The sequence below is a fragment of the Nerophis lumbriciformis genome, linkage group LG01 (assembly GCF_033978685.3).
Source record: "Nerophis lumbriciformis linkage group LG01, RoL_Nlum_v2.1, whole genome shotgun sequence".
Classification (NCBI taxonomy): Eukaryota; Metazoa; Chordata; class Actinopteri; order Syngnathiformes; family Syngnathidae; genus Nerophis; species Nerophis lumbriciformis.
In genome coordinates, this window is record NC_084548.2 from 76028390 (window position 1) to 76055932 (window position 27543).

General features: G+C 40.6%; 1 protein-coding gene across 1 annotated transcript in view; it reads right to left on the reverse strand.

The window, feature by feature from the left end:
- srms (src-related kinase lacking C-terminal regulatory tyrosine and N-terminal myristylation sites) overlaps nt 1-27263 on the reverse strand; it is a 29666-nt gene extending 2403 nt beyond the window's left edge. The window contains exons 1-7 of the mRNA XM_061926021.1: nt 26515-27263; nt 16974-17095; nt 13234-13400; nt 10663-10810; nt 10438-10596; nt 4773-4954; nt 2877-3033 (exon numbers count right to left, since the gene is read on the reverse strand). Coding sequence (XP_061782005.1) covers nt 2877-3033; nt 4773-4954; nt 10438-10596; nt 10663-10810; nt 13234-13400; nt 16974-17095; nt 26515-26891 — 1312 coding nt within the window. The 5' untranslated portion in view covers nt 26892-27263. The remainder of the gene's footprint in view (nt 1-2876; nt 3034-4772; nt 4955-10437; nt 10597-10662; nt 10811-13233; nt 13401-16973; nt 17096-26514) is intronic.
- Nucleotides 27264-27543: the final 280 nt, after the last annotated feature.

Sequence of the window (27543 nt, forward strand, 5' to 3'; positions counted from 1 at the left end):
TACCAGATTAATACAAATAATATAAAACATTATGTACTTTTTATGCTCTAATTTTTAAGACAACAAAGTTCTATTTCAGGAATAAGATTATAAAATTACTGTACAAAATAATTTTTTTAACAAGAATATACTGAAAAAATGACCCCCAAAAATGTAATTATTCTGAAAAAATGTGTTTTATTTATTCATATAAAAAGTCCTCATCGGACAAGAATAAATGTAAAGAACATTTTAAACATGTAAAAAAAAAAAATACATATATATTTTTTTTAAAAGACATGTTTTTATTGGCCAAGCGGTGTGCGGCTTCAGCGGTCGCGGAGGCAAAAACTCGGACATGGGAGGAGTTCGGGGAAGCCATGGAAAACGACTTCCGGACGGCTTCGAAGCGATTCTGGACCACCATCCACCGCCTCAGGAAGGGGAAGCAGTGCAGTGTCAACACCGTGTATGGTGAGGATGGTGCTCTGCTGACCTCGACTGCGGATGTTGTGGATCGGTGGAGGGAATACTTCGGAGACCTCCTCAAACCTACCAGCACGTCTTCCTATGAGGAAGCAGGGCCTGGGGAATCTGTGGTGGGCTCTCCTATTTCTGGGGCTGAGGTTGCCGAGGTAGTTAAAAAGCTCCTCGGTGGCAAGGCCCCGGGGGTGGATGAGATCCGCCCGGAGTTCCTTAAGGCTCTGGATGCTGTGGGGAGGTCTTGGTTGACAAGACTCTGCAACATCGCGTGGACATCGGGGGCGGTACCTCTGGATTGGCAGACCGGGGTGGTGGTTCCTCTCTTTAAGAAGGGGAACCGGAGGGTGTGTTCCAACTATCGTGGGATCACACTCCTCAGCCTTCCCGGTAAGGTCTATTCAGGTGTACTGGAGAGGAGACTACGCCGGATAGTCGAACCTCGGATTCAGGAGGAACAGTGTGGTTTTCGTCCTGGTCGTGGAACTGTGGACCAACTCTATACTCTCGGCAGGGTCCTTGAGGGTGCATGGGAGTTTGCCCAACCAGTCTACATGTGCTTTGTGGACTTGGAGAAGGCATTCGACCGTGTACCCCGAGAAGTCCTGTGGGGAGTGCTCAGAGAGTATGGGGTAACGGACTGTCTTATTGTGGCAGTTCGCTCCCTGTATGATCAGTGTCAGAGCTTGGTCCTCATTGCCGGCAGTAAGTCGGACACGTTTCCAGTGAGGGTTGGACTCCGCCAAGGCTGCCCTTTGTCACCGATTCTGTTCATAACCTTTATGGACAGAATTTCTAGGCGCAGTCAAGGCGTTGAGGGGATCCGGTTTGGTGGCTGCAGGATTAGGTCTCTGCTATTTGCAGATGATGTAGTCCTGATGGCTTCCTCCGGCCAAGATCTTCAGCTCTCACTGGATCGGTTCGCAGCCGAGTGTGAAGCGACTGGGATGAGAATCAGCACCTCCAAGTCCGAGTCCATGATTCTCTCCCGGAAAAGGGTGGAGTGCCATCTCCGGGTTGGGGAGGAGATCTTGCCCCAAGTGGAGGAGTTCAAGTACCTCGGAGTCTTGTTCACGAGTGGGGGAAGAGTGGATCGTGAGATCGACAGGCGGATCGGTGCGGCATCTTCAGTAATGCGGACGCTGTATCGATCCGTTGTGGTGAAGAAGGAGCTGAGCCGGAAGGCAAAGCTCTCAATTTACCGGTCGATCTACGTTCCCATCCTCACCTATGGTCATGAGCTTTGGGTTATGACCGAAAGGACAAGATCACGGGTACAGGCGGCCGAAATGAGTTTCCTCCGCCGGGTGGCGGGTCTCTCCCTTAGAGATAGGGTGAGAAGCTCTGCCATCCGGGGGGAGCTCAAAGTAAAGCCGCTGCTCCTCCACATCGAGAGGAGCCAGATGAGGTGGTTCGGGCATCTGGTCAGGATGCCACCCGAACGCCTCCCTAGGGAGGTGTTTCGGGCACGTCCGACCGGTAGGAGGCCGCGGGGAAGACCCAGGACACGCTGGGAAGACTATCTCTCCCGGCTGGCCTGGGAACGCCTCGGGATCCCCCGGGAGGAGCTGGACAAAGTGGCTGGGGAGAGGGAAGTCTGGGCTTCCCTGCTTAGGCTGCTGCCCCCGCGACCCGACCTCGGATAAGCGGAAGAAGATGGATGGATGGATGGATGTTTTTATTGGCAACACTAAATGGTCCCTAGTGTGTGAATGTTGTCTGTCTATCTGTGTTGGCCCTGCGATGAGGTAGCAACTTGTCCAGGATGTACCCCGCCTTCCGCCCGAATGCAGCTGAGATAGGCTCCAGCGACCCCCCGCGATCCCAAAAGGGACAAGCGGTAGAAAATGGATGGATGGACGTTTTTATTTAAAAGGTTGTAACATTCCAAACATTAAAAAAACATTTTTTTAAAGAAAAAAAATGGTAATTTTTTGGATAATAAATTGGAAACTTTACAAAATAATCTGGGTGAGAAGAAAAAATGGGGAAAGTCCTAATTTACGAAAATAACGTTATTTTTTAAACTCGCATTTTATCAAGGAAAAAAAGTTAACATGATAATAAGCTTTTTTCAGTTTGACTCTGGAACAGATCATTTCAGTGTACATTAATCAACATTGGTTCACTTCTTTTTACACTTAAACTGTTCAAATGTGAATGAAAACAAGAAAAGGAAATAATGAAAGCAAAGTTGTTAAGGAAGAGGGAAGCAGCTGTCCTCAAACGATGACGTCGTTAATGATCATTGTGAAACGAGCATTCCTGCTCTATGAGTTTCTACTTCTGGAACATTCTCAAATGTCTTTCAAGTCTAACTAATAATATGCCTTACAGTCCTAATATGAATATGCAAATCTACAGTGCGTGTAAAAGTATTGAGGTGAAGAAATGTATCATTAAAGTACTGACACTACCTTCGTAGGGCATTTTCCCGCGTGACATCATCTCGTAGAGCAGCACGCCAAACGACCACACGTCCGACTTGACGGAGAACTTTTGGCGAATGGCCGCCTCGGGCGCCGTCCACCGCACTGGGATCTTGGTGGTGCGACTCGCCGTGTACACGCTGTCCTGAGGGGGGGGGGAGAGGGGTCAGCAACACGCCTGACCTTTGAACTCTTCTTTTTTTAACACTTTTATGACGCTTCAGAATGACAAAACGTGACCTAAAACAATTCACATAAAAGCTTTTAAGATGGCCCTGCAGTAGATTTATATTCACCTTGTTATTTGTCAACGGCTATTAGGGCAGCCCTATGAAGTCTGCCTAGCAACAATCAGCCAATGTTATTTAGCCTACCTTCCATTTTTGTCACCTCTTTTGACACAAACTTTAGTTGGTTTAAACTCCATCAAACTGATGACCGCTCATCATGAGTCATGTGACCTCATGGAACCACCCCTTGTGAGCGTCGTTGCGCAACACTGACACCTTGTGGATAAGAATAGAAAAACATCTAGGATGACTTGGTCTGATATTGACTTTATTTTCCCTTTATATGACTTTTTCTTCAATTATGACTCCATCCATCCATTTTCCTACCGCTTGTCCCGTTTGGAGTCGCGGGGGGTGCTGGAGCCTATCTTATAAAACCATCATTTTATTTTTGTGGTTCACACTTTTTATTGTATGACTGACTACAGCAGGGGTGTTCAAACTGGAAAATGTAATCATGTTGGGGCCATTTTGATATTTTTCATTTTCAAATCCGATACAATATAAAGAATCTTAGTCATAAAAATAGGTCTTATATTATTAATATATCCTTTTAATTCAAGGCTTTAATCCCTCAATCAACCTCAGGTCTAGGCTAAGTCTATAAAATAAAAACTGTTTAAAAAAAAAAAAAGTTTTATTCTCTTTTTGCCAAAATCCTGTTTTTTTTACAGCGAAAAACACATGATATGCAATATTTTCCCCAAATAAATATTTCAAAGTGGAATATTTGATGTGAAGTAATTGCAGCCTTAAATAGGTCAATTATTCATAAATAACATTGATTTGAATTAATTAATATTTTTGGAGCAATGACAGTTTAAAAACAAAAAAATCCCACTCAAATTCTGGGGGATCCAAAAGGGCCACCCTCATAAAAGTGTTAAAAATACGTCACATTATTTTTTTTACTTTCAACAATGAAGTCTTGAGAGCAACTTCAGATCTGACGATTATATTTTTTTATTATTATTTTTGTTTTTTAGTTTTAGCCCCTATTTGTCAAAGAACATAGTTTTGTACATGGCAAACACACAAAATATGCAATATTTTCCCCAAAAATATTTCAAAATGGAATATTTGATGCCTGAAATAGGTCAATAATTCATAAATAACATTGATTTGGATTCACTATTATTTTTTTGAGCAATGACGTTTTAAAAATAAAAACGATCCCACTAAAATTCTCCGGGATCCAAAAGGGCCCCACTCATAAAGGTGTAAAAAAAATAATTCACACATTTATGAACTTCAGATGTATCCGTGAATTATATAATTGATTTTGATTCATTATTATTTTTTGAGCAAAGACAGTTTTAAAGAAAGAACAGCTGGCGTGGCAACTTTGTGTTATTAGAGTCAACTTTGCACATTTATGTTGTTACATTTCACCTCTTTGCTCTTTTATGTTTTTTAATATTATCTCTAGACTGTGCCGTCATTTTTACACATTTTTTAATTAGCTACGTGCATTAAATGGCCCGAAGGCCACAATTTGGACATTTATATGCCAATGAAGAGTGACACTGCCACCTGCTGGCCAGGCATGCACATTACACTCTTTGTTTTTCCACAGACTGTATGGGGCGCTCACCTTAATAATACGAGCGAGTCCAAAGTCGGCCACCTTGCAGACCAGGTCGTCTCCCACCAGAATGTTGCGGGCCGCCAAGTCTCTGTGGACGATGTTCCTGTCCTCCAGGTAGGCCATGCCCTCCGCCACCTGGCTGCCCATGTAGATCAGATGTGCCGAGGTCAGCACTTGGCCTTCGGCGGCTACACAAACAAACAATGGGAGCGGGTGTGTCAAGAACAGGTTGTGTCAAAAGAGGTTGTCCTAAGAAACTTTTGTCCTAAGAAGCGCTTGTCCTAAGAACTGGTTGTCCTAAGAAGAGGTTGTCTTAAGAACCGGTTGTCCTAAGAAGCAGTTGTCCTAAGAAGACGTTGTCCTAAGAAGACGTTGTCCTAAGAAGACGTTGTCCTAAGAAGTGATTGTCCTAAGAAGACGTTGTCCTAAGAAGTGATTGTCCTAAGAAGCAGTTGTCCTAAGAAGCAGTTGTCCTAAGAAGTGGTTGTTCTAAAAATTGGTTGTCCTAAGAAGAGTTGTCCTAAAAAGCGGTTGTCCTAAGAAGTGGTTGTCCTAAGAAGCGATTGTCCTAAGAAGCAGTTGTCCTAAGAAGCAGTTGTCCTAAAAAGTGGTTGTCCTAAGAAGCGGTTGTCCTAAGAAGCGGTTGTCCTAAGCAGAGGTTGTCCTAAGCAGAGGTTGTCCTAAGAAGCGGTTGTCCTAAGAAGCGGTTGTCCTAAGCAGAGGTTGTCCTAAGCAGAGGTTGTCCTAAGCAGCGGTTGTCCTAAGCAGCGGTTGTCCTAAGAAGCGGTTGTCCTAAGAAGCGGTTGTCCTAAGAAGAGGTTGTCCTAAGAAGAGGTTGTCCTAAGAAGAGGTTGTCCTAAGAAGCGGTTGTCCTAAGAAGCGGTTGTCCTAAAAAGCAGTTGTCCTAAGAAAAGGTTGTTCTAAAAAGTGGTTGTCCTAAGAAGCGGTTGTCCTAAGAAGCGGTTGTCCTAAGAAGCGGTTGTCCTAAGAAGCGGTTGTCCTAAGCAGAGGTTGTCCTAAGCAGAGGTTGTCCTAAGCAGAGGTTGTCCTAAGAAGCAGTTGTCCTAAGAAGACGTTGTCCTGAGAAGTGGTTGTCCTAAGAAGTGATTGTCCTAAGAAGCAGTTGTCCTAAAAAGTCGTCCTAAAAAGAGGTTGTCCTAAGAAGTGGTTGTCCTAAGAAGCGGTTGTTCTAAAAAGCGGTTGTCCTAAGAAGCGGTTGTTCTAAAAAGCGGTTGTCCTAAGAAGCGGTTGTCCTAAGAAGCGGTTGTCCTAAGAAGCAGTTGTCCTAAGAAGCGGTTGTCCTAAGAAGCGGTTGTCCTAAGAAGCGGTTGTCCCAAGAAGAGGTTGTCCTAAAAAGCAGTTGTCCTAAGAAAAGGTTGTTCTAAAAAGCGGTTGTCCTAAGAAGCGGTTGTCCTAAGAAGCAGTTGTCCTAAGAAGCGGTTGTCCTAAGCAGAGGTTGTCCTAAGAAGTGATTGTCCTAAGAAGTGATTGTCCTAAGAAGGGATTGTCCTAAGAAGCAGTTGTCCTAAAAAGTCGTTGTCCTAAGAAGCGGTTGTCCTAAGAAGCAGTTGTCCTAAGAAGACGTTGTCCTAAGAAGACGTTGTCCTAAGAAGCAGTTGTCCTAAGAAGCCGTTGTCCTAAGAAGCAGTTGTCCTAAGAAGTGCTTGTCCTAAGAAGAGGTTGTCCTAAGAAGCAGTTGACCTAAGAAGAGGTTGTCCTAAGAAGCAGTTGTGTGTTTGTATTAAGAATAGGCCAATCATAGTTCAAACCAGCACAAATGGAAAATGTCACTTCAAAATAGTTGAGATAAAAGTGAAAACATTTTAAAAAATGCTCCTTTTGACAATAAATGAATGTCAAATAATTGATCTTTTAGCGATGATGCAAGCAGGAATTGACTGTGATTAATCAACACTGTGTTTGATTTGATTGGACAGAACGTGTTCAGAAGTGGTTGTGTTCAGAAGTAAGAATAAGTTGTGTTCAAAAGTAGTTGTGTTCAGAAGTAAAAAGTAGTTGTGTTCAGAAGTAAGAATAAGTTGTGTTCAGAAGTAGTTGTGTTCAGAAGTAAGAATAAGTTGTGTTCAGAAGTAGTTGTGTTCAGAAGTAAGAATAAGTTGTGTTCAGAAGTAGTTGTGTTCAGAAGTAAAAAGTAGTTGTGTTCAGAAGGAAGAAGAAGTTGTGTTCAGAAGAAAGAAGAAGTTGTGTTCAGAAGTAAGAAACTGTGTTCAGAAGAAAGAAGTTGTGTTCAGAAGTAAGAAGTAGTTGTGTTCAGAAGTAGTTGTGTTCAGAAGTAAGAAGTAGTTGTGTTCAGAAGTATTGTGTTCAAAAGTAAGAAGACGTGTTCAGAAGTAGTTGTGTTCAGAAGTAAGAAAAAGTTGTGTTCAGAAGTAAGAAGTAGTTGTGTTCAGAAGTAAGAAGTAGTTGTGTTCAGAAGTAAGAAGTAGTTGTGTCCAGAAGTAGTTGTGTTCAGAAGTAAGAAGTAGTTGTGTTCAGAAGTAAGAAGTAGTTGTGTTCAGAAGTAAGAAGTAGTTGTGTTCAGAAATGTGTTCAGAAGTAAGAAGAAGCTGTGTTCAGAGGTAAGAAGTAGTTGTGTTTAGAAGTAAGAAGTAGTTGTGTTCAGAAGAAGTTGTGTTCAGAAGTAAGAAGTAGTTGTGTTCAGAAGTAAGAAGAAGTTGTGTTCGGAAATAGTTGTGTTCAGAGGTAAGAATAAGTTGTGTTGAGAAGTAAGAAGTAGTTGTGTTCAGAAGTAAGAAGAAGTTGTGTTCGGAAATAGTTGTGTTCAGAAGTAAGAATAAGTTGCGTTGAGAAGTAAGAAGTAGTTGTGTTCAGAAGTAAGAAGTAGTTGTGTTCAGAAGTAGTTGTGTTCAGAAGTTAGAAGTAGTTGTGTTCAGAAGTATTGTGTTCAAAAGTAAGAAGACGTGTTCAGAAGTAGTTGTGTTCAGAAGTAAGAAAAAGTTGTGTTCAGAAGTAAGAAGTAGTTGTGTTCAGAAGAAGTAGTTGTGTTCAGAAGTAAGAAGTAGTTGTGTCCAGAAGTAGTTGTGTTCAAAAGTAAGAAGTAGTTGTGTTCAGAAGTAAGAAGTAGTTGTGTTCAGAAGTAAGAAGTAGTTGTGTTCAGAAATGTGTTCAGAAGTAAGAAGAAGTTGTGTTCAGAGGTAAGAAGTAGTTGTGTTTAGAAGTAAGAAGTAGTTGTGTTCAGAAGAAGTTGTGTTCAGAAGTAAGAAGTAGTTGTGTTCAGAAGTAAGAAGAAGTTGTGTTCGGAAATAGTTGTGTTCAGAAGTAAGAATAAGTTGTGTTGAGAAGTAAGAAGTAGTTGTGTTCAGAAGTAAGAAGTTGTGTTCGGAAATAGTTGTGTTCAGAAGTAAGAATAAGTTGCGTTGAGAAGTAAGAAGTAGTTGTGTTCAGAAGTAAGAAGTAGTTGTGTTCAGAAGTAGTTGTGTCCAGAAGTAAGAAGTAGTTGTGTTCACAAGTAAGAAGTAGTTGTGTCCAGAAGCAAGAAGTAGTTGTGTTCAGAAGCAAGAAGTAGTTGTGTTCCGAAGTAAGAAGTAGTTGTGTTCAGAAGTAAGAAGTAGTTGTGTTCAGAAGTAAGAAGTAGTTGTGTTCAGAAGTAAGAAGTAGTTGTGCTCAGAAGTAAGAAGTAGTTGTGCTCAGAAGTAAGAAGTAGTTGTGTTCAGAAGTAAGAAGTAGTTGTGTTTAGAAGTAAGAAGTAGTTGTGTTCCGAAGTAAGAAGTAGTTGTGTTCCGAAGTAAGAAGTAGTTGTGTACAGAAATGTGTTCAGAAGTAAGAAGAAGTTGTGTTCAGAAGTAGGAAGAAGTTGTGTTCAAAAATGTGTTCAGAAGTAAGAAGTAGTTGTGTTCCGAAGTAAGAAGTAGTTGTGTTCAGAAATGTGTTCAGAAGTAAGAAGTAGTTGTGTTCAGAAGTAAGAAGTAGTTGTGTTCAGAAGTAGGAAGAAGTTGTCTTCAGAAGTAAGAAGTAGTTGTGTTCAGAAATGTGTTCAGAAGTAAGAAGTAGTTGTGTTAAGAAGCGGTTGTGTTGAGAAGCATATTTGAGGTTGTGTTCTGAAGAGGTTGCGTTAAGTAGTTTGTGTCCAGAAATGGTTGTATGGGAAGTAAGAAGTAAGACTGAACACAACCACTTCTTACTACTGAACATAAACTACTTCTTATAACTTTGCCACTTCTTACTCTGAAACACAACCGCTTCCATACTCACAAGCACTCTAAGTATGAAGTGGTTGTGTTAAGAACCATTTGTGAGGTTGTATTAGGTCATGAGAAGTAGTTTGTGTTCAGTAGTAAGGAGTGGTTGTGTAAGAAGAAATAGTTGGTGTGCAAAAGTAAGAAGTAGTTGTGTTCAGAAGTAAGAAGTAGTTGTGTTCAGAAGTAAGAAGTAGTTGTGTTCAGAAATGTGTTCAGAAGTAAGAAGAAGTTGTGTTCAGAGGTAAGAAGTAGTTGTGTTTAGAAGTAAGAAGTAGTTGTGTTCAGAAGAAGTTGTGTTCAGAAGTAAGAAGTAGTTGTGTTCAGAAGTAAGAAGAAGTTGTGTTCGGAAATAGTTGTGTTCAGAAGTAAGAATAAGTTGTGTTGAGAAGTAAGAAGTAGTTGTGTTCAGAAGTAAGAAGTTGTGTTCGGAAATAGTTGTGTTCAGAAGTAAGAATAAGTTGCGTTGAGAAGTAAGAAGTAGTTGTGTTCAGAAGTAAGAAGTAGTTGTGTTCAGAAGTAGTTGTGTCCAGAAGTAAGAAGTAGTTGTGTTCACAAGTAAGAAGTAGTTGTGTCCAGAAGCAAGAAGTAGTTGTGTTCAGAAGCAAGAAGTAGTTGTGTTCCGAAGTAAGAAGTAGTTGTGTTCAGAAGTAAGAAGTAGTTGTGTTCAGAAGTAAGAAGTAGTTGTGTTCAGAAGTAAGAAGTAGTTGTGCTCAGAAGTAAGAAGTAGTTGTGCTCAGAAGTAAGAAGTAGTTGTGTTCAGAAGTAAGAAGTAGTTGTGTTTAGAAGTAAGAAGTAGTTGTGTTCCGAAGTAAGAAGTAGTTGTGTTCCGAAGTAAGAAGTAGTTGTGTACAGAAATGTGTTCAGAAGTAAGAAGAAGTTGTGTTCAGAAGTAGGAAGAAGTTGTGTTCAAAAATGTGTTCAGAAGTAAGAAGTAGTTGTGTTCCGAAGTAAGAAGTAGTTGTGTTCAGAAATGTGTTCAGAAGTAAGAAGTAGTTGTGTTCAGAAGTAAGAAGTAGTTGTGTTCAGAAGTAGGAAGAAGTTGTCTTCAGAAGTAAGAAGTAGTTGTGTTCAGAAATGTGTTCAGAAGTAAGAAGTAGTTGTGTTAAGAAGCGGTTGTGTTGAGAAGCATATTTGAGGTTGTGTTCTGAAGAGGTTGCGTTAAGTAGTTTGTGTCCAGAAATGGTTGTATGGGAAGTAAGAAGTAAGACTGAACACAACCACTTCTTACTACTGAACATAAACTACTTCTTATAACTTTGCCACTTCTTACTCTGAAACACAACCGCTTCCATACTCACAAGCACTCTAAGTATGAAGTGGTTGTGTTAAGAACCATTTGTGAGGTTGTATTAGGTCATGAGAAGTAGTTTGTGTTCAGTAGTAAGGAGTGGTTGTGTAAGAAGAAATAGTTGGTGTGCATAAGTGGTTGTGTTCAGAAACAGTTGTGTTAAAGAGAGTGTTTTTGTGCTCACAGGCCAGGTAGGACTTGAGGCTTCCTTTGCTCATGAGCTCAGTGACGATGTAGACAGGCTCTCCTCGCGAGCACATGGCCAGCAGCTGGATGAGTTTGGGGTGATGAAGGCTCTTCAACGCCTGAACTTCCTTCACAAACTCATCCTGCTTGGTGTCCTCTGAGGAGGACATACAGTCACACAGCGTGTCGTCATGACAACCGAGACAAGAAGGCAAACGTCTACCTTGTTTGAGCATCTTGATGGCCACCTTCTTCTTCTCCGTGGTCCACGTGGCCTCCCACACTTCCCCAAAGTGGCCTTCTCCCAGCTTCTTCTGCAACTTGAACTCCTCACGCGGCCTCTCCCAAGGCTCCATGTCGTACAACTCCCTCTGCGCACAACGCCAACATGTCAGTGCGTGTGTGTGCGTGTGTGTGTGTGTGTGTGTGTTTGCTCTCGCCATGCAGACAATGACGAAGAAGACAAGTGAGATGTTTGATGAGACCTTTATTTTTGCTGAATCAAAGTGTCACAAAGTTAGAAAACACAAAATAAGACATTGAAATGATGGACAATCACTGAAATGTTGATAATAAAAAGATGAATAAAACACTAATTATTGACATTGATAAAAGGTTATTAATAAATAAACATTCCGCCCGAATGCAGCTGAGATAGGCTCCAGCACCCCCGCCACCCCAAAAGGGACAAGCGGTAGAAAATGGATGGATGGCATTCCAATATTGACCACATCAGTGGAGGTTCTTTTTGTGCCAATATTTAAATAGGTTTTCTCAGCATTGTGGGCGTGGCTTAGATTATAGGTCACCCAATCAGAACACTGATCCCGCCCACCACCTCATTAAGGGCCAATAGAAGTCAGTAGGTAATACAATAAACATGTTCAGTGGGGACAATTTGACAGAGGTGGGTAGAGTAGCCAGAAATTGTACTCAAGTAAGAGTACTGTTACTTTAGAGATTTATTACTCAAGTAAAAGTAAGGAGTAGTCACCCAAATATTTACTTGAGTAAAAGTAAAAAGTATGTTGTGAAAAAACTACTCAAGTACTGAGTAACTGATGAGTAACATACACACATATATATATATATATATACATATATATATATATATATACACACACACACACACACACACACACACACACACATATATATATATATATATATATATATATATATATATATATATATATACATACATTGATATATACAGTATATAATTTTTTTTTTGTTTTTTTTGCCGTTTTTGTTTACATGTTAATAGTGTTTTAATGAATATACATGCATGTTTAACACATATAGATTCCTTTCTTTCATGAAGACAAGAATATAAGTTGGTGTATTACCTGATTCTGATGACTTGCATTGATTGGAATCAGACAGTAGTGATGATAACGTCCACGTTTTCAAATGGAGGAGAAAAAAAGTTCCTCCTTTCTGTCTAATACCACATGAAAGTGGTTGGTTTTTGGCATCTTATTTGTCCAGCTTCCATATTCGTTTTTGTACACTTTACAAGAAATACATTGGCGGCAAACTCCGTAGCTTGCTAGCTTGTTTGCGCAGGCTTTCGGAGACTCTTATTTTGAAAGCGCAGGCGCGATGGAGCGGCACTTTTATTGTGAAGACAGGAACTGTGCAGTCAGTCTTTAGGCTTTTGACGGGGTGTACGGTTGAAATAAAAAATTTTCTTTTTTCCTTCACACTTTTGATTGATTGATTGGAACTTGTATTAGTAGATTGCACAGTACAGTATATATTCCGTACAATTGACCACTAATTGGTAACACCCCAATAAGTTTTTCAACTTGTTTAAGTCAGGTCATGTGACCCCTGGCTCTGTTTGATTGGTCCAACGTCACCAGTGACTGCATCTGATTGGTGGAACGGAGTGAACGTCACCAGTGACTGTATTTGTTGAAACGCAGGCACTATGGAGGTCTGTCTGACAGACCAAAACAAACAAAGCGTGCATTAACAGATCGATAAAAATTAGTAGCGAGTAGCGAGCTGAATGTAGATAAAAGTAGCGGAGTAAAAGTAGCGTTTCTTCTCTATAAATATACTCAAGTAAAAGTAAAAGTATGTTGCATTAAAACTACTCTTAGAAGTACAATTTATCCCAAAAGTTACTCAAGTAGATGTAACGGAGTAAATGTAGCGTGTTACTACCCACCTCTGCAATTTGATAAATGATTGAACATTTTAATGAATAAATTGATACTACTAATATATTGATTTTTATTTTTATTTCCTTTTGACACAAAAATCCCTCCAAGAAAAAAAAAAAGAGTAAATACTACTATTACAGTGATACAAATAATAATACAAACATGAAATGAGTGAAATTATTGGAAAAAAACCAAATGAAAAGACCATCAATACATAATGAATTCACATCACTGTATGAATATATTTTTCAAATTGTTGGACAATTTAATAAAATTATCTCACATTTTAATTAGCACATTTAGATCCCAATTATCTGTTTGATTGGCTCATATAATTTTAGCACATACAAATGCTAAATGATCAAAAAGGAATAAAATGAGGTAAGTCTTGAAATGTCAATTGAAAACAATTTACAGTTATTAATGTTGACAATAAATCAAAGATATTCCTGAATTATAGTGAAGTGAAATGTGACCATCAAAGTGTTGACATCATTGAAAGAGCTGCGGTTGTCCTGTTACTCAACGGAAGAGAGTGGCAGGCCTTTACTGGAGGCAAGTAAGGGTTTGTTATCAGAAAGGAAGCCATCATGGAAGAAGAGGAAGGATGTTGTGTTTACCTGCTGAGCGCACGCCTCCTCCAGCATCACACCCAGGCTGCGAGGGTTCTTCTGGTAGTACGAGACCAGCTCGCCCAGCGTGCCGAAGGACAGCTTGTCCGACACGAAGTAGGCGCCGATGGACGAGCGCTGGATGCGGAAGTGGATCACCTTCCCCTCGCTACGGGCTGGAAGACGACCATTGTTACTTTGGAAAACATACAGCTATGTCCTTAGCATGAAGCTAACTGCTAAATGTGCCGTATCATCACTACCACTGCTGTGACTTAGCATGAAGCTAACTGCTAAACATTCAGTATCATCACTACCACTGCTGTGACTTAGCATGAAGCTAACTGCTAAATGTGCCGTATTATCACTACCACTGCTGGGACTTAGCATGAAGCTAACTGCTAATCATTCAGTATCATCACTACCACTGCTGGGAGTTAGCATGAAGCTAACTGCTAAGCATGCTATATCATAACTACAACTGATGTGAGTTAGCATGAAGCTAACTGCTAAGCATGCTATATCATAACTACAACTGATGTGAGTTAGCATGAAGCTAACTGCTAAGCATGCTATATCATAACTACAACTGCTGTGACTTAGCATGAAGCTAACTGCTAAACATTCAGTATCATCACTACCACTGCTATGACTTAGCATGAAGCTAACTGCTAATCATTCAGTATCATCACTACCACTGCTGGGAGTTAGCATGAAGCTAACTGCTAAGCATGCTATATCATAACTACAACTGATGTGAGTTAGCATGAAGCTAACTGCTAAACATGCCATATCACTACCACTGCTGTGACTTAGCATGAAGCTAACTGCTAAACGTGCCGTATCATCACTACCACTGCTGTGACTTAGCATGAAGCTAACTGCTAATCATTCAGTATCATCACTACCACTGCTGTGACTTAGCATGAAGCTAACTGCTAAGCATGCCATATCATAACTACAACTGATGTGAGTTAGCATGAAGCTAACTGCTAAACATGCCATATCATCACTACCACTGCTGTGACTTAGCATGAAGCTAACTGCTAAACATGCCATATCATAACTACAACTAATGTGAGTTAGCATGAAGCTAACTGCTAATCATTCAGTATCATCACTATCACAGCTGTGACTTAGCATGAAGCTAACTACTAATCATTCAGTATCATCACTACCACTGCTGTGACTTAGCATGAAGCTAACTGCTAATCATTCAGTATCATCACTACCACTGCTGTGACTTAGCATGAAGCTAACTGCTAATCATTCAGTATCATCACTACCACTGCTGGGAGTTAGCATGAAGCTAACTGCTAAGCATGCCATATCATAACTACAACTGATGTGAGTTAGCATGAAGCTAACTACTAAACATTCAGTATCATCACTACCACTGCTGTGACTTAGCATGAAGCTAACTACTAAACATTCAGTATCATCACTACCACTGCTGTGACTTAGCATGAAGCTAACTACTAAACATTCAGTATCATCACTACCACTGCTGTGACTTAGCATGAAGTTAACTGCTAATCATTCAGTATCATCACTACCACTGCTGGGAGTTAGCATGAAGCTAACTGCTAAGCATGCCATATCATAACTACAACTGATGTGAGTTAGCATGAAGCTAACTGCTAAACATGCCATATCATCACTACCACTGCTGTGACTTAGCATGAAGCTAACTGCTAAACATGCCATATCATAACTACAACTAATGTGAGTTAGCATGAGGCTAACTGCTAATCATTCAGTATCATCACTACCACTGCTGTGACTTAGCATGAAGCTAACTACTAAACATTCAGTATCATCACTACCACTGCTGTGACTTAGCATGAAGCTAACTGCTAAACATGCCGTATCATCACTCCCACTGCTGTGACTTAGCATGAAGCTAACTGCTAATCATTCAGTATCATCACTACCACTGCTGTGACTTAGCATGAAGCTAACTGCTAAACATTCAGTATCATCACTACCACTGCTGTGACTTAGCATGAAGCTAACTGCTAATCATTCAGTATCATCACTACCACTGCTGTGATTTAGCATGAAACTAACTGCTAAACATTCAGTATCATCACTACCACTGCTGTGACTTAGCATGAAGCTAACTGCTAAACATTCAGTATCATCACTACCACTGCTGTGACTTAGCATGAAGCTAACTGCTAATCATTCAGTATCATCACTAACACTGCTGTGACTTAGCATGAAGCTAACTGCTAAGCATGCCATATCATAACAACAACTGATGTGAGTTAGCATGAGGCTAACTGCCAAACATGCTGTATCATCACTACCACTGCTGTGACTTAGCATGAAGCTAACTACTAAACATTCAGTATCATCACTACCACTGCTGTGACTTAGCATGATGCTAACTGCCAAACATGCCGTATCATCACTACCACTGCTGTGACTTAGCATGAAGCTAACTGCTAAACGTGCCGTATCATCACTACCACTGCTGTGACTTAGCATGAAGCTAACTGCTAATCATTCAGTATCATCACTACCACTGCTGTGACTTAGCATGAAGCTAACTACTAAACATTCAGTATCATCACTACCACTGCTGTGACTTAGCATGAAGCTAACTACTAAACATTCAGTATCATCACTACCACTGCTGTGACTCAGCATGAAGTTAACTGCTAATCATTCAGTATCATCACTACCACTGCTGGGAGTTAGCATGAAGCTAACTGCTAAGCATGCCATATCATAACTACAACTGATGTGAGTTAGCATGAAGCTAACTGCTAAACATGCCGTATCACTACCACTGCTGTGACTTAGCATGAAGCTAACTGCTAAATGTGCCGTATCATCACTACCACTGCCGTGACTTAGCATGAAGCTAACTGCTAATCATTCAGTATCATCACTACCACTGCTGTGACTTAGCATGAAGCTAACTGCTAAGCATGCCATATCATAACTACAACTGATGTGACTTAGCATGAAGCTAACTGCTAATCATTCAGTATCATCACTACCACTGCTGTGACTTAGCATGAAGCTAACTGCTAAGCATGCCATATCATAACTACGACTGATGTGAGTTAGCATGAGGCTAACTGCTAAACATGTCATATCATAACTACGACTGATGTGAGTTAGCATGAGGCTAACTGCCAAACATGCTGTATCATCACTACCACTGCTGTGACTTAGCATGAAGCTAACTGCTAAATATGCTACATTATCACTACCATAACTATGACTTAGCGTAGAACTAGCTGCTAAATATATCTCTAGGGCTTAGTATAGCTTTAGTTTCCTTAGGTGCTATACTGGACACAAATAACTATAGCTACAACTTAGCATTAAGTTAGCTGCTAAATATGCCGCATCATCACCTCGCCAGCTATGTCTTAGCTCGGCTGTAGCTTCTTTGGTACGTCACTAAAACGACAACTTAGCACAAAGCTAGTTATGTTCATGAGTGTTACTGGCAAGCTAACCAAGCATGGATTTGCTTTGAAGCAGCAGCATGTTGGCAACACTCCCCATGTTGTACTCGGGCTAGCGTGGGCGCTAACAGACCAGGGCGTGCCGCTCACCTGAGATTGTGTACTCGGTCTAGCGTGGGCGCTAACAGACCAGGGCGTGCCGCTCACCTGAGATTGTGTACTCGGTCTAGCATGGGCACTAACAGACCAGGGCGTGCCGCTCACCTGAGATTGTGTACTCGGTCTAGCGTGGGCGCTAACAGACCAGGGCGTGCCTCTCACCTGAGATGGTGTACTCGTCACTGTGACTCTCACTGATGCGCACCAGGAAGCAGCCATCCTTGTTTTGGGAGGCCAGCAGCAGCTTCTCCGCTTTGGTGCGGATGATGTTGCCGTAGTACCACCTGCAACCACAGCACACGGCATCTTTAGAACCCGCACCGGAGTCAGGCGACGAATATAAACATCAAACTGGTCTGCTCGGTTTCAGATGGAGTTTTGTTGTCGCGGCCCCAGCGATCACAGGAGGCGTGACGCTCGGGTTTCATTGAAAGCAAAACCTCTTTGCAACCATGAGTCAGCACATTTTCCCTGCTAGCGTTAGGCTAGCTTTAGCTGCAACAATGCTAAAATCGTATCATGTGTCGATTGAAGGATAAAGCGTTGGAAAATGAAACCTTGGATTAGTTTCAGAAAGGCTGAACAGAGTTAGCCGCTAAGCTAGCGGATCGTTCTTTTAATGATGATATTGTGATTCTGTGAGGTCAGTGAGGTGATAAACATCTCACTCATTTGACCGTTCAAGCGAGTCAACCGCTTGTGGTAGAAAACCCCAAATAAAAGTGAGAGGTTAGCATCAACAAAGTTGCAGTTTCAAAACTCACCTTGGACCTCACACTTAGCAGCTAGCTACATGCTAGCAATTTGTCAACAAACATTTTTATTTGTGTTTTTTTTCTTGACCTTTTACTTTCATTTGATATTCTAGAAAAAAGTGTCATTAAAAATATACTTTATTTTGGATGCTCACTGAACAGCATTATAATTATCGTATTATGAATACTAATAGTATTGTGGTGATAATAGACATCTACAATAAGCATTATAATGATTATTATGAATACTAATAGTATTGTGGTGATAATAGACATCTAGAATAAGCATTATAATGATTATTATGAATACTAATAGTATTGAGGTGATAATAGACATCTACAATAAGCATTATAATGATTATTATGAATACTAATAGTATTGTGGTGATAATAGACATCTAGAATAAGCATTATAATGATTATTATGAATACTAATAGTATTGAGGTGATAATAGACATCTACAATAAGCATTATAATGATTATTATGAATACTAATAGTATTGTGGTGATATAGACATCTAGAATAAGCATTATAATGATTATTATGAATACTAATAGTATTGTGGTGATAATAGACATCAAGAATAAGCATTATAATGATTATTATGAATACTAATAGTATTGTGGTGATAATAGACATCTACAATAAGCATTATAATGATTATTATGAATAAGAATAGTATTGAGGTGATAATAGACATCTAGAATAAGCATTATAATAATTATTATGAATACTAATAGTATTGTGGTGATAATAGACATCTACAATAAACATTATAATGAGTATTATGAATACTAATAGTATTGTGGTGATAATAGACATCTAGAATAAGCATTATAATGATTATTATGAATACTAATAGTATTGTGGTGATAATAGACATCTACAATAAGCATTATGAGTATTATGAATACTAATAGTATTGTGGTGATAATAGACATCTAGAATAAGCATTATAATGAGTATTATGAATACTAATAGTATTGTGGTGATAATAGACATCTACAATAAGCATTATAATGATTATTATGAATACTAATAGTATTGTGGAGATAATAGACATCTAGAATAAGCATTATAATGATTATTATGAATACTGATAGTATTGTGGTGATAATAGACATCTACAATAAGCATTATAATGATTATTATGAATACTAATAGTATTGTGGTGATAATAGACATCTACAATAAGCATTATAATGATTATTATGAATACTAATAGTATTGTGGTGATAATAGACATCTAGAATAAGCATTACAATGATTATTATGAATACTAATAGTATTGAGGTGATAATAGACATCTACAATAAGCATTATAATGATTATTATGAATACTAATAGTATTGTGGTGATAATAGACATCTAGAATAAGCATTATAATGATTATTATGAATACCAATAGTATTGTGGTGATAATAGACATCTAGAATAAGCATTATAATGATTATTATGAATACTAATAGTATTGTGGTGATAATAGACATCTACAATAAGCATTATAATGATTATTATGAATAATAATAGTATTGTGGTGATAATAGACATCTAGAATAAGCATTACAATGATTATTATGAATACTAATAGTATTGAGGTGATAATAGACATCTACAATAAGCATTATAATGATTATTATGAATACTAATAGTATTGTGGTGATAATAGACATCTAGAATAAGCATTATAATGATTATTATGAATACCAATAGTATTGTGGTGATAATAGACATCTAGAATAAGCATTATAATGATTATTATGAATACTAATAGTATTGTGGTGATAATAGACATCTACAATAAGCATTATAATGATTATTATGAATAATAATAGTATTGTGGTGATAATAGACATCTAGAATAAGCATAAGAATCTGGGTATTATCTTCGACCCAACTCTCTCGTTTGAGTCACACATTAAGAGTGTTACTAAAACGGCCTTCTTTCATCTCCGTAATATCGCTAAAATTCGTTCCATTTTGTCCACTAGCGACGCTGAGATCATTATTCATGCGTTCGTTACGTCTCGTCTCGACTACTGTAACCTATTATTTTGGGGTCTCCCTATGTCTAGCATTAAAAGATTACAGTTGGTACAAAATGCGGCTGCTAGACTTTTGACAAGAACAAGAAAGTTTGATCATATTACGCCTATACTGTATATACCTTTATATACATATATACATATATGTAGGATTAACCGAGGGAGAGTTCAAAACCAGATGGAACAATCACAAGGCTTCTTTCAGGAACCAAAACCTGCGGAATACCACAGAACTCAGCAAACACATTTGGGACCTCAAAGACAATAATGTTGAATATTCAATAACATGGCAAATTCTTGCATCCAGCACACCTTACAATAGTGGTAATAAAAGATGCAACCTATGCTTGAAAGAGAAACTGTTTATTATTTACCGTCCAGACCTGTCATCCCTCAACAAGCGCAGCGAAATTGTAACAGCATGCCGCCACAGACGGAAACACCTCCTAGGTAACACATGAGCCAATCACCACGCCCCTACGCCAGCCTGTACCCACCCACTCTGTGCCCTATATAAACCATGGTATGTGAATGCTCCCATTAAAATCTCCTGATGATTGAGGGAACCCCCTCATGAAACAGGCCTGTAGAGATGAAATAGTCTTGTGATTTTTTTCCCACACATACATATATATACCTATACTGTATATACCTTTATATACATATATACTTATATATACAGTATACCTATACTGTCTCACCTGCACACTTAAGATGTGACTTTATGGTTTTACTACTTAGGTATAAAATACTACACGGTCTAGCTCCGTCCTATCTTGCTGATTGTATTGTACCATATGTCCCGGCAAGAAATCTGCCTTCAAAGAACTCCGGCTTATTAGTGATTCCCAGGGCCCAAAAAAAGTCTGCGGGCTATAGAGCGTTTTCTATTGGGGCTCCAGTACTATGGAATGTTCTAGCAGTAACAGTTAGAGATGCTACCTCAGTAGAAGCATTTAAGTCCCATCTTAAAACTCATTTGTATACTCTAGCCTTTAAATAGCCCCCCTGTTAGACCAGTTGATCTGCCGTTTCTTTTCTTTTCTCCTCTGCCCCCCTTTCCTGCGTGGAAGGGGAGACACACAGGTCCGGTGGCCATGGATGAAGTGCTGGCTGTCCAGAGTCAAGACCCGGGGTGGACCGCTCGCCTGTGTATCGGTTGGGAACATCTCTGTGCTGCTGACCCGTCTCCGCTCGGGATGGTTTCCTGCTGGCCCCACTATGGACTGGACTCTTACTGTTATGTTAGATTCACTATGGACTGGACTCTCACTATTATGTTAGATCCACTATGGACTGGACTCTCACTATTATGTTAGATCTACTATGGACTGGATTCTCACACTATTATGTTAGATCCACTATGGACTGGACTTTCACTATTATGTTAGATCCATTATGGACTGGACTCTCACTATTATGTTAGATCCACTATGGACTGGACTCTCACTATTATGTTAGATCCACTATGGACTGTACTCTCACTATTATGTTAGATCCACTATAGACTGGACTCTCACTAGTATGTTAGATCCACTATGGACTGGACTCTCACTATTATGTTAGATCCACTATGGACTGGACTCTCACTATTATGTTAGATCCACTATGGACTGGACTCTCACTATTATGTTAGATCCACTATGGACTGGACTCTCACTATTATGTTAGATCCACTATGGACTGGACTCTCACACTGTTATGTTAGATCCACTATGGACTGGACTCTCACTATTATGTTAGATCCACTATGGACTGGACTCTCACACTATTATGTTAGATCCACTATGGACTGGACTCTCACACTATTATGTTAGATCCACTATGGACTGGACTCTCACTATTATGTTAGATCCACTATGGACTGGACTCTCACACTATTATGTTAGATCCACTATGGACTGGACACTCACACTATTATGTTAGATCTACTATGGACTGGACTCTCACACTATTATGTTAGATCCACTATGGACTGGACTCTCACTATTATGTTAGATCCACTATGGACTGGACTCTCACACTATTATGTTAGATCCACTACGGACTGGACTCTCACACTATTTTGTTATATCCACTATGGACTGGACTCTCACACTATTATGTTAGATCCACTATGGACCGGACTCTCACACTATTATGTTAGATCCACTATGGACTGGACTCTCACACTATTATGTTAGATCCACTATGGACTGGACTCTCACTATTATGTTAGATCCGCTATGGACTGGACTCTCACTATTATGTTAGATCCACTATGGACTGGACTCTCACACTGTTATGTTAGATCCACTATGGACTGGACTCTCATTATTATGTTGGATCCACTATGGACTGGACTCTCACTATTATGTTAGATCCACTATGGACTGGACTCTCACTATTATGTTAGATCCACTATGGACTGGACTCTCACTATTATGTTAGATCCACTATAGACTGGACTCTCACTATTATGTTAGATCCACTACGGACCGGACTCTCACACTATTATGTTAGATCCACTATGGACTGGACTCTCACACTATTATGTTAGATCCACTATGGACTGGACTCTCACTATTATGTTAGATCCGCTATGGACTGGACTCTCACTATTATGTTAGATCCACTATGGACTGGACTCTCACACTGTTATGTTAGATCCACTATGGACTGGACTCTCATTATTATGTTAGATCCACTATGGACTGGACTCTCACTATTATGTTAGATCCACTATGGACTGGACTCTCACTATTATGTTAGATCTACTATGGACTGGACTCTCACACTATTATGTTAGATCCACTATGGACTGGACTCTCACTATTATGTTAGATCCACTATGGACTGGACTCTCACACTATTATGTTAGATCCACTACGGACTGGACTCTCACACTATTTTGTTATATCCACTATGGACTGGACTCTCACACTATTATGTTAGATCCACTATGGACCGGACTCTCACACTATTATGTTAGATCCACTATGGACTGGACTCTCACACTATTATGTTAGATCCACTATGGACTGGACTCTCACTATTATGTTAGATCCGCTATGGACTGGACTCTCACTATTATGTTAGATCCACTATGGACTGGACTCTCACACTGTTATGTTAGATCCACTATGGACTGGACTCTCATTATTATGTTAGATCCACTATGGACTGGACTCTCACTATTATGTTAGATCCACTATGGACTGGACTCTCACTATTATGTTAGATCCACTATGGACTGGACTCTCACTATTATGTTAGATCCACTATAGACTGGACTCTCACTATTATGTTAGATCCACTACGGACCGGACTCTCACACTATTATGTTAGATCCACTATGGACTGGACTCTCACACTATTATGTTAGATCCACTATGGACTGGACTCTCACTATTATGTTAGATCCGCTATGGACTGGACTCTCACTATTATGTTAGATCCACTATGGACTGGACTCTCACACTGTTATGTTAGATCCACTATGGACTGGACTCTCATTATTATGTTAGATCCACTATGGACTGGACTCTCACTATTATGTTAGATCCACTATGGACTGGACTCTCACTATTATGTTAGATCCACTATGGACTGGACTCTCACTATTATGTTAGATCCACTATAGACTGGACTCTCACTATTATGTTAGATCCACTATGGACTGGACTCTCACTATTATGTTAGACCCACTATGGACTGGACTCTCACTATTATGTTAGATCCACTATGGACTGGACTCTCACTATTATGTTAGACCCACTATGGACTGGACTCTCACTATTATGTTAGATCCACTATGGACTGGACTCTCACACTGTTATGCTAGATCCACTATGGACTGGACTCTCACTATTATGTTAGATCTACTATGGACTGGACTCTCAGTATTATGTTAGATTCACTATGGACTGGACTCACACTATTATGTTAGATCTACTATGGACTGGACTCTCAGTATTATGTTAGATCCACTATGGACTGGACTCTCACTATTATGTTAGATCCACTATGGACTGGACTCTCACTATTATGTTAGATCTACTATGGACTGGACTCTCAGTATTATGTTAGATCCACTATGGACTGGACTCTCACACTATTATGTTAGATCCACTATGGACTGGACTCTCACACTATTATGTTAGATCCACTATGGACTGGACTCTCACTATTATGTTAGATCCACTATGGACTGGACTCTCACTATTATGATAGATCCACTATGGACTGGACTCTCACTATTATGTTAGATCCACTATGGACTGGACTCTCACACTATTATGTTAGATCCACTATGGACTGGACTCTCACTATTATGTTAGATCCACTATGAACTGGACTCTCACTATTATGTTAGATCTACTATGGACTGGACTCTCACACTATTATGTTAGATCCACTATGGACTGGACTCTCACTATTATGTTAGATCCACTATGGACTGGACTCTCACACTATTATGTTAGATCCACTATGGACTGGACTCTCACACTATTATGTTAGATCCACTATGAACTGGACTCTCACACTATTATGTTAGATCCACTATGGACTGGACTCTCACTATTATGTTAGATCCACTATGGACTGGACTCACACTATTATGTTAGATTCACTATAGACTAGACTTACACTATTATGTTAGATCCACTATGGACTAGACTCACTATTATGTTGGATCCACTATGGACTGGACCCTCACTATTATGTTAGATTCACTATGGACTAGACTCACACTATTATGATAGATTCACTATGGACTAGACTCACACTATTATGTTAGATCCACTATGGACTGGACTCTCACACTATTATGTTAGATCCACTATGGACTGGACTCTCACTATTATGTTAGATCCACTATGGACTGGACTCTCACTATTATGTTAGATCCACTATGAACTGGACTCTCACTATTATGTTAGACCCACTATGGACTGGACTCTCACACTATTATGTTAGATCCACTATGGACTGGACTCTCACTATTATGTTAGATCCACTATGGACTGGACTCTCACACTATTATGTTAGATCCACTATGAACTGGACTCTCACTATTATGTTAGATCCACTATGGACTGGAGTCTCACACTATTATGTTAGATCCACTATGGACTGGACTCTCACTATTATGTTAGATCCACTATGGACTGGACTCTCACTATTATGTTAGATCCACTATGAACTGGACTCTCACTATTATGTTAGACCCACTATGGACTGGACTCTCACACTATTATGTTAGATCCACTATGGACTGGACTCTCACTATTATGTTAGATCCACTATGGACTGGACTCTCACACTATTATGTTAGATCCACTATGAACTGGACTCTCACTATTATGTTAGATCCACTATGGACTGGAGTCTCACACTATTATGTTAGATCCACTATGGACTGGACTCTCACACTATTATGTTAGATCCACTATGGACCGGACTCTCACACTATTATGTTAGATCCACTATGGACTGGACTCTCACACTATTATGTTAGATCCACTATGGACCGGACTCTCACACTATTATGTTAGATCCACTATGGACTGGACTCTCACACTATTATGTTAGATCCACTATGGACTGGACTCTCACTATTATGTTAGATCCGCTATGGACTGGACTCTCACTATTATGTTAGATCCACTATGGACTGGACTCTCACACTGTTATGTTAGATCCACTATGGACTGGACTCTCACACTATTATGTTAGATTCACTATGGACTAGACTCACACTATTATGTTAGATCCACTATGGACTGGACTCTCACAATATTATGCTGGCTCCACTATGGACTGGACTCACATTATTATGTTAGATCCACTATGGACTGGACTCACACTATTATGTTAGATTCACTATGGACTAGACTTACACTATTATGTTAGATCCACTATGGACTAGACTCACTATTATGTTGGATCCACTATGGACTGGACCCTCACTATTATGTTAGATCCACTATGGACTGGACTCTCACACTATTATGTTAGATCCACTATGGACTGGACTCTCACACTATTATGTTAGATCCACTATGGACTGGACTCTCACTATTATGTTAGATCCACTATGAACTGGACTCTCACACTATTATGTTAGATCCACTATGGACTGGACTCTCACACTATTATGTTAGATCCACTATGGACTGGACTCTCACTATTATGTTAGATCCACTATGGACTAGACTCACTATTATGTTGGATCCACTATCGACTGGACTCTCACTATTATGTTAGATCTACTATGGACTGGACTCTCACTATTATGTTAGATCCACTATGGACTGGACTCTCACACTATTATGTTAGATCCACTATGGACTGGACTCTCACACTATTATGTTAGATCCACTATGGACTGGACTCTCACTATTATGTTAGATCCACTATGGACTGGACTCTCACACTATTATGTTAGATCCACTATGGACTGGACTCCCACACTATTATGTTAGATCCACTATGGACTGGACTCTCACTATTATGTTAGATCCACTATGGACTGGACTCTCACTATTATGTTAGATCCACTATGGACTGGACTCTCACAATATTATGTCAGACCCACTCGACATCCATTGCTTTCGGTCTCCCCTAGAGGGAGGGGGTTTGTTACCCACATATGCAGTCCTCTCCAAGGTTTCTCATAGTCATTCACATCGACGTCCCACTGGGGTGAGTTTTTCCTTGCCCATATGTGGGCTCTGTACCGCGGATGTCGTTGTGGCTTGTGCAGCCCTTTGAGACACTTGGGCTATATAAATAAACATTGATTGATTGATTATGATGATTATTATTAATACTAATAGTATTGTGGTGATAATAGACAAGTAGTAAGAATAAGATCTATCAGCATTAATAGAGGAAGTGGAGCAGGTGTGTTACTGACTTGTGTTTGGCGAACTCGTCCTGCAGAACCGCCACATAGCTGGCGGGCAGCAGTCCGGACTCCAGAGATCCAGTCAGCTTCTTGGCCAGCACGTAATGGCCGCGCTGCTCCAGCACCGACAGCTTGTCGCCCTCCCGCACCGTCAGCTCGTCGTCACTGCGGGCCTCGAAGTCGAAGAGCGCGGCGTACAGCTGCACCGGCCTCCTCTTGGGCGACGGCACCGGCACCGGCCCGCGGACGTCGCCCGACACCGTCCGGATCTCAGCGCCATGCGCGGCCCGGTTGACGATCACGTGGTCGGGGGAGCGCACGTCCGGCCAGACGCGGTCCCACAGGCGCCGCAAGCAGGGCAGGCAGCAGCGGCAGCAGCTCTCCATGCCGCCCTTCTGACGCCGGGAAGCATCGTCCTGGCCCCGGCAGCAGCGGGCTCCTGATGGGCCGGACAGACCGGTTCTTGGCTTCCTGCTGGGATCATGGACGCCCGGGGAATGCGGAAGTGGACGACATGTCCGGGCGGAGAGACTTCTGCTTCAAGTCCTGGTCCAGGTCTGCTTCAAGTCCTGGTCCAGGTCTGCTTCAAGTCCAGTCCTAGGTCCTGGTTCTTGGTCTGGTGCTGGCTTTCGTCCTCGTCCTCGTCCTCGTTCTGGTCCTGGTCGTGTCAAGACCAAAAGCGCGGGAAAGAGTATAGGTGCACGCGCGTCCGTTTTGAACGTCACCTGACAGGTGCACGCGCGCGCGTCCCCCTCCCTCCCCCCCTCCACCCACGTGACGTCATCACCGGCACGTGCTGCAAGGTTGCTTCTTTCCCCTCCCCCCCGTCCGTTAGGGGCGCGAGACTGGACTGTGGCCACTTCCGGTACTAACAAAATAAATATTTTTGACAATAATATTTATGTCCGATAATCATACTTGCCAACCCTCCCGAATTTTCCGGGAGACTCCCGAAATTCAGCGCCTCTCCCGAAAACCTCCCGGGACAAATATTCTCCCGAAAATCTCCCGATTTTCAGCCGGAGCTGGAAGCCACGC